We start from the raw sequence: 7,157 nt of genomic DNA, 5'->3' as shown, positions 1-7,157 counted from the left end.
GCTTTGCGTCACGGCGGGAGGATGACGCTGCCGGGCTCGGGGAGCTGGGGGGGGACCATAAGGCGGATGGGGCTCCACCGATGGCGAGAGCATCCCTTTGGCCCATCCTCATCATGTCGTCGTCCCCCCCCACCACCACCTCCACCTCCTCCTCCTCCCTGGGGATGTCCACCCAGAGGGGTCACATCCAGCTCCAGCTCCTCGCCGGCCGGGGGTGCGGAGCCCGGGGCTGGGCACGCTGCCGGAGGCGGCCTGGAAGCCGGGGCGATGCTTGGGGTGGCCGAGGGCATAGCATCACGTCAGCCATGCCGACCAAGGTTAGGGCGGGGGGCTGCGAGACGAAAGGGACCAGATGGTCAGTTTTCTCTTTGCTTGGTTGGTTTTCTTTTTTAAAACATCCTTAATTTTTACAGGGAGGTTTAGGAGGGTTGGTACGGAGACCTCAGGTTCCCAAAAATCCCTCTCCATGTCCCCCCGCAAGGGATTGCTGGTCCGGAGCTGGAGGAGTCGGTCCCGCAGCCGGTGTTGGGGAAACGCGAGGCTCCCAGGCTTTCTCCTCCACCACACCTCCCTCTTATCAGCGCCGCTCCTGGGAGCGGTACTGCCATCTCCAGGGGGAATAAACTCTCCAGGAGGAAGGGGTTGGTGCCCTGTGTCCTGGCGGGTGCTGGTGTCACGGAGGGGGCAAAGCTTCCATCAAGACGGGGTTTTAGAAGACCCTGCCCTGGCAGGGAGGGCTGGGTTTGCCGCGGGAGAGGGATCCGGGATGTTTGGTTTGCGCGGGAATATCGGATGGAGAAGGGGAAGGGGCGTTTGCAATAAGGGCTCCAGGTTTGGCTGGTCGGACCGGGGCAGGGGGAAGGCTGCCCTCGGAAGCCAAAAATGTGGAAGTTCCTCTCTTTTCGTGGGTGAGCGTTGGCTGGGGCTGGGACATCCACTTCCAGGTCCTCTTCCCGCCACCGCTTGGTCCTCCTTGGGACCATCAGGATGTCCTCTGCGTGCTCTGCTCTCCCCTCTTGCCAACACCAAGCGGGAGGAGCTGCTCTTCTGGCCGCTCCCCGCTCGCCGGGAGATTAGGGTGGGGGCTTCACCTCTCTCCTCTCCTCTCCCTGCTGGCCTTGGGATGTCTTCTGCTCCTTAGGATCGCCGCCGTTCCCTCCCCAGCCTCCCCCAGAAGAGCCAAACTGGTTTTCCTGGGGGGGGGTTTCAACCCAGCTGCCATTTTCACCAGAATTATTTCCCCCCCTGGCGCTGAAGGAAGAGGGTGGGTTTGCTCCAGGGGAGGAGGGTTTTGAAGACCACCCCTCTCCCGGCGTTCCCGCAGCGGTGGCTTTGTCATCAGCCTGCCCTGGCGCGGCGCAGCGAGGACCTCGATGACGCCAACCCTCCAAAGAGCAGCATTGTTCCCCAAACGCCCCGGCCGCCCACCGTTTCGCTCGCGGCGCTGCCGTCGCTTGCGGTAATGGGGGCTTCTCGCTGCGGCTCTGGGTCAGGGGCGTCATTTGCAGCGCGTGGAGCAATCCCTCCTGCGATCCGCTTGACCCCGGTAGGAATCCCAATAGGATCGGGGCCAGAAATGATGATGAGACCCAGTATAGCATGAAAGGGAGGGGGGCAAAGCTACAGCCGGTGTCGGTGCTCAGCTCAGTAACTCCCGGCTCGCCTGCTGTTGAGTGTCGGCGCTGGTAAGTTTGGGATTTCATTTTGCCGCCGGAGAAGGCAGGGGAAAGCTGGAATTCGGGGCTGAGCCACCCTGCAAAGCCAGCGCGTGCTCGTTCTCGTGGGTCTTCCCCCTTGCAAAAAAAAAAAACCCCACCAGCCCGGCATCCCTCGCGGTGGGTGCTGGAAACGGCATCGCGTAAAGTGTGATGGGTCAGATGTGGAGGAAGGAGAAGCCGAACCACACGCTGCCACCGCGTCCCTCGGGGCGACATTCCCATCGTCTCGGGGCATCTTTTCCCATCTCGAGTCGTGGCGTCGGCTCCGGTCTCTGTCCGGTTTGCATCTCCAGCGCAGCGTTTGGGCAGCTGGAGGCCCCAGGGGACTCCCCGGCCAAGCTGGGGTGCGCCCGGTGAGGTTCCCCACCTCACCTTAGGGATAGGATGTATTTCTATCGACGTACACGTGGACGCGCGTGTTGTCTTAAGGCCGAAGGTGGTTTCTGCATTGCCCCGTTTATTTTCCCATCCCTCTTCAGAAGAGGAGAAATCATGAGAAATTTGGGCCAGGGGAGAGTTGCTTTTGTTTTGGCAAAGCGGAGTTGGAGCTGTTGGGGATAAAGGAGTCCCGTAAGTACGGCTCCCGGGAAAAGCTCCCGCCGGCTGCTGGGAATGCGAGTCGGGGGTGTATAACGCCCCAGCACCTTTCAGATTCCTCCTGGCGCTGTTGGTGGCAGATCCAGCCCAGTTCCGCCAGTTCCCTCCTGGCTGGTGCTCGCCCGGCTGCTCTGTGGGATTCCCATCCCGAGTTTGGGAGCTTCTGGCTGCCACGTGCTGGGGGTCCGGGCTGGCCCGTAGGGGGTGCCCGGGGCGAGCTGGTACTCCTTCCAAAACCGCCTGCTGCGGAGAGACCCCTCGGATGAGCCGGGCTCCTTCGGCTCATCCCAGGAGAGGAGCTTGCTGCCACCGCTGAGCCTCATGTCGCCGATAAACCCCGGCCCTTCGCTTCCTCCCGTCGGAAGTCATTAACGCTGACGAGCTTTTCTGGCCGAATAGCTCCCGGTAACTCCGTGCCGCCACCTGACATCCAACACCGCCGCCTGCCCGTGCTCTGGGCTCCGGGAGCCGGCCTTCAGCCCTCCCTCACCCTCCTCTTCCTCCTCCTTGCGCTGTCATCGCCATCCTCCCCTCTTGCCAGGATGGAAACTCCTCCGTTTTGGGGTGTGCCTGGGTGGGAGTGGGGTATTTTGGGTGGTACGTGGTGCGTGCGGTGCTGCCCCATCTCCCGCGGGGACCCGTATGGGACCAATGGGGTCAATACGCAGCAGAAAGCAAAGCTGCTTCCATTAGCGCGGTGTTCAGGAACCCCTGTCCCACACAGCTTGTAAAAATAATACGTTTTGGGTGGTGGTTTTTTTTTCCGCTCACCTTCAGGGCTTTAAGCCCACCGGGAGGCCGTAGGTTGGGTTTTGCCACTCTGCTCCGTCAGTGCTGGGGTTGGAAGAGTTTCTTTCTTGGTTTCTCACGGTTTCGGGTGTGTGCGGTGCCTGTGCTTTGGGAGGGGAGCGCGCTCTTGTGGGGTAACCCCGCCGTGTTACGGGACCGTGGGCTGTGGGGAGCGGCGGGAGCATCTTGGGACCCCCCTGGACTAAACCCTTCTCCTCTGCTCTTCTGCAGCCATGTGAGACTGGCCTTACTGGGTGAGCTGGTCGGTGTCCTGTGGCACATCGAAGTGTCAGCCCTCGATGCGGGTCTCGCTCGTTGGCTGGGTTCATACAGCCGGATTCGCTGCTCCACGGCGGAGCTGCAACCCCGAGAGGACGCTGCAACCCGGTCTGAACAGGAGTTTGCCACCTGTAAAATCCCCCTTTCGTTCCCCTTCTCCCTTCGAAAAGTCTCCCCAAGCCCCAAGGCCAATTTTCCTCTGCCAGCACTCCTAGCACACGCTCCCATACATCTCCCCGAGGGTTTGCCGAGCTGTGCTCGGCCCTGGCCCGCGCACTGAGGACCGTATAGCTCCCACGGGGACCGGGGATGCTCTTCGGGTGCTCTTCCTCCTCCTCCTCCCATCTCACTGCACGCCCCCTCCTCTCTCCCACAGGCCACCAAGCAGTTCCTGGAGGAGATCAACAAGTGGACAGGCCAGTACAATGTGTCCCCGCTCTCCTGGAACGTGGCCGTCAAGTTCCTCATGGCCCGCAAGTTTGACGTCCTGCGGGCCATCGAGCTCTTTCACTCCTACCGGGTAAGCGCGCGGCGCCGGGTTCCCCCCGGCTCCAACCGAGGGCTTTCTGCGCTGCGAGAGATCTCTGGTCCCAAGGAGGACCCTCCCCTTGCCTTTTTTTCTTTGCCCACCCTCCCTTATGGGTTTTATCCGGCTGGAAAATCCTTTTTCAGCCAAGGCGGGTCACCATGGAGATCTCACCGACCCCAATCTCCTCCATTCCGGCATGCGTGCTCGCCGGGTGCCCTCCCGGCTGCCCCGCAGAGCATCCCCCCCTATATAAAGTGTATATATTCATATATACCATTACCCATCTTGGTTTTGCAAAGCTGCTTTTCCCCACGCTGGGAGTCGCGGCGCTGCAGCCGGTTGCAATCCCCCGCTGGAAAACGGGGCTACGGAGTGGAGGTTTCCCCGCTGGGGCTTCCCTCGGGGATGTGGGGGGGGGCGGGTGCCCCACAGGGATGTGATGGTGGGTGGAGGGTCGGGGCGCCCGTGCCGGCCGTCACGCCGGCTCTCTGCCCGCAGGAGACGCGGCTGAAGGAGGGCATCGTGAAGCTGAAGCCGCACGAGGAGCCGCTGCGCTCGGAGCTGCTCAGCGGCAAGTTCACCATTCTGGTAGGTGGAGGTGTCCCCCTCTCCCCGAGGATGACCCCAACCGGGCGGCTCGTCCCAGGCGGGAAATCCTCAGGTGCTGCGGGAGCCTGATTTTGTTTCCTCGCCAGAGCGTGCGGGATCCCTCGGGAGCCTCCATCGCCCTCTTCACGGCCAAGCTGCATCACCCCAGCAAGAGCGTACAGCACGTGGTGCTCCAGGCGCTCTTCTACCTGCTGGACCGAGCGGTGGAGAGGTGAGCCGGGCTACCGTGTCCTACGGCGGTGGATCCCCGGGGAGCCCCTTCCCTCCCTGGGGTGGGGGGAGATGCTGCTGTGCGCTGTGGTTTCGATGAAATCCCTCCGAAAGGTTTTGCGGGGAAAAGACGTGCCGTCTCTCCCGTGAAGGTGAAATTGTGGCTGAGCGTCTGTGTGCCACCGGGTGTCCCGTCTCAAGTTAGGGGAGAGAAAGGGGGTCACAGCTCCCCGTGGCTTGAAATTCCCTCTCTTCCCTCGGTTTGAACTCAAGCCAGCCATCCCTGTGGCGGCGTTCAGCAAGGGAAACAAATCGCGGGCTCTTCGCAGCCTTTCCCTGCCCACGTGCGGGTTTCGGTTTAGCAAAGCCCCCCGATTCCTGCAGCCTTTGGCCGGGGAGGAGGGCAGCCCCGCCGCCGGCGAGACGTAATGCGAACCCTGCCAAAAATACAAAGCTGAGACATCCCATTCATCCCGCTGGGCTCTTTCCATTTCGGAACTTGCCCATCACAGGCGGTGCAGCTGAGACAGGCTCAAGGCACGGGCCAGGCTTAAATAAGGGTTGTAGGAAGAGGTGGCGGAGCAGCTGGGAAATGCAGAAGCGAGTTTTGGGGGTTCTGTGAGTCCTTCTGGAAGCACAGAAGGGGATTTTTGGGGGTCAGCAAGCTGCAGCTGGGGTTAGCGTGGGGCAGATCTCATGCGGGAGCCGGGCAGGTGGATGTCGCCGGGGTTGACGTTGGTCTTTCCCTTCTCTCAGCTTTGAAACCCAGAGGAACGGGTTGGTGTTCATCTACGACATGGCGGGTTCGCAGTACACCAACTTCGAGCTGGACCTCAGCAAGAAGATCCTCAACCTGCTGAAGGTAAACAACCAGGGGGTGACGCCGTGTCCGGACGTGTCACGCGGGTGTACGTGAAGTCCCAGGGTTTTGGCGTAAATTCTCGTGCCAGACCACGCTGACCACATCTCAGCCGAGGAGCACCAGCTCCAGCCCCGTAGGAGCTCAGGAAGGCGTTGGGAGCCTGCCAGGCTGGACCCGGCCGGGGCCACCGTGTCCCGCGCGGGTGTGGGAGGGGATCAGCTGTCCCCGTGCCGGATTCCTCTCGCAGCTGCTGGCAGCGCTTTTGGGAAAACAGATGCAAATTATTTTTTAATCGTGCTGGCATTCCGTGCCTCCTCCCTTCTCCGGAAGAAAAAAAAAAAAAGAAATTACAGTAAATACTGGTCGGGGTGTGTTCTCCGCGCAAATCCCTGCTGCCGGGCTTCACCTCTCCCCCGTGGAGCCAAACCTTCTGCCTACCTAATTCCAAGAAAATAATTTGTTTCCCTATCGGAGCATAAAAATAAGCGCGGCTGTGCGCCGGGCACGCTTCGGATGCGGCGCTGCCACCTCCGGGTCCCTTTTGCTGGGACGTGCGTCCTCCCCTCTCCGGCAGAGCGCGGAGAGGGGTCGGCGGCGTGGATCTGACCCCTCTCCTGCCCGCAGGGTGCCTTCCCGGCTCGGCTCAAGAAGGTTTTCATCGTGGGAGCGCCCATGTGGTTCCGCGTGCCCTACTCCATCATCAGCCTGCTGCTGAAGGAGAAGCTGCGGGAGCGGGTGAGAGCGGGTGTCCCCCCTCAAATCCTCAGCACGGGACCCTCGGTGGGGAGGGCTGAGGCTGTTTTCCCTTTGGGGTAGGGTGGTGTAAGCGGCTTGTGCCCCCCGGTCCTGTCCGCTGGAAGCTGCTGAGCCCAAATCCCTGGGAAATAGGGGCTTTCTCAGCCTGTTTTGGTATTTTCAGCAAATATCTTGAACCCCTTTTGAAATCGCCTGCACTTTGCCTCTATGCTTTTGGGAGGAGGTCGGAGCCGCTTGCAGATTCGGAGCTGGGTGTCGGTGTGGGGTACGCGGCGGGGACCACCCCCTGCCCCAGCGCTGGCGTTTCCCTGGGTGGGAGGAAGGGGGAAGACCCCGATGCTGTTGGGGGAAAACTCCAGGCCCCATTGGGACCGCACCAGACCGTTGACATCCCTGTCCCCAGAAAACCCTCTCCATCCTTCTGGGAGTCACCGCTTCTCCTCCTCTTCCTCCCGCAGGTGCAGATGGTGAAGATGTCGGAGCTGAAGGAGCACCTGCCCCGGGAATGCCTCCCCGAGTACCTCGGGGGGTCCCTCAAGCTGGACCCTCTGAGCTGGAACTGCCGGTTCCTTCCCCAGCAGAACGGGCACCCCGACCCCCTGGATGAGCTCATCCTGGTGCCGCTGGTGGCCCCCAAAGATAACGGCTCTGTCCACGTCCCCGGGCCCAAGTCCGTCACCCTCCAGGAGCTGCTGGATCACGTCGGCCGTAAGCAGAAGCGGGGCATCTACGAAGAGTACGAAGATATTCGGCGCAGGAGCCCGGCCGGCACCTTCGTCTGCTCTTTGTGAGTTGGGGGGGGCAGGAG

At 61.7% G+C, this 7,157-nt stretch overlaps 1 protein-coding gene across 1 annotated transcript in view; it reads left to right on the top strand.

Moving 5' to 3' along the window:
- The first annotated feature begins 3,403 nt into the window (after positions 1–3,403).
- PTPN9 (protein tyrosine phosphatase, non-receptor type 9) overlaps positions 3,404–7,157 on the top strand; it is a 5,977-nt gene continuing 2,223 nt past the window's right edge. The window contains exons 1-7 of the mRNA XM_009886704.1: positions 3,404–3,514; positions 3,760–3,903; positions 4,411–4,500; positions 4,608–4,732; positions 5,488–5,593; positions 6,218–6,328; positions 6,808–7,136. Coding sequence (XP_009885006.1) covers positions 3,404–3,514; positions 3,760–3,903; positions 4,411–4,500; positions 4,608–4,732; positions 5,488–5,593; positions 6,218–6,328; positions 6,808–7,136 — 1,016 coding nt within the window. The remainder of the gene's footprint in view (positions 3,515–3,759; positions 3,904–4,410; positions 4,501–4,607; positions 4,733–5,487; positions 5,594–6,217; positions 6,329–6,807; positions 7,137–7,157) is intronic.

Source organism: Charadrius vociferus, unplaced genomic scaffold, assembly GCF_000708025.1.
Source record: "Charadrius vociferus isolate BGI_N301 unplaced genomic scaffold, ASM70802v2 scaffold356, whole genome shotgun sequence".
NCBI classification, from domain to species: Eukaryota; Metazoa; Chordata; class Aves; order Charadriiformes; family Charadriidae; genus Charadrius; species Charadrius vociferus.
Note: the sequence above shows the minus strand (reverse complement) of the source record. Positions and strands in the feature narration are given on the sequence as shown.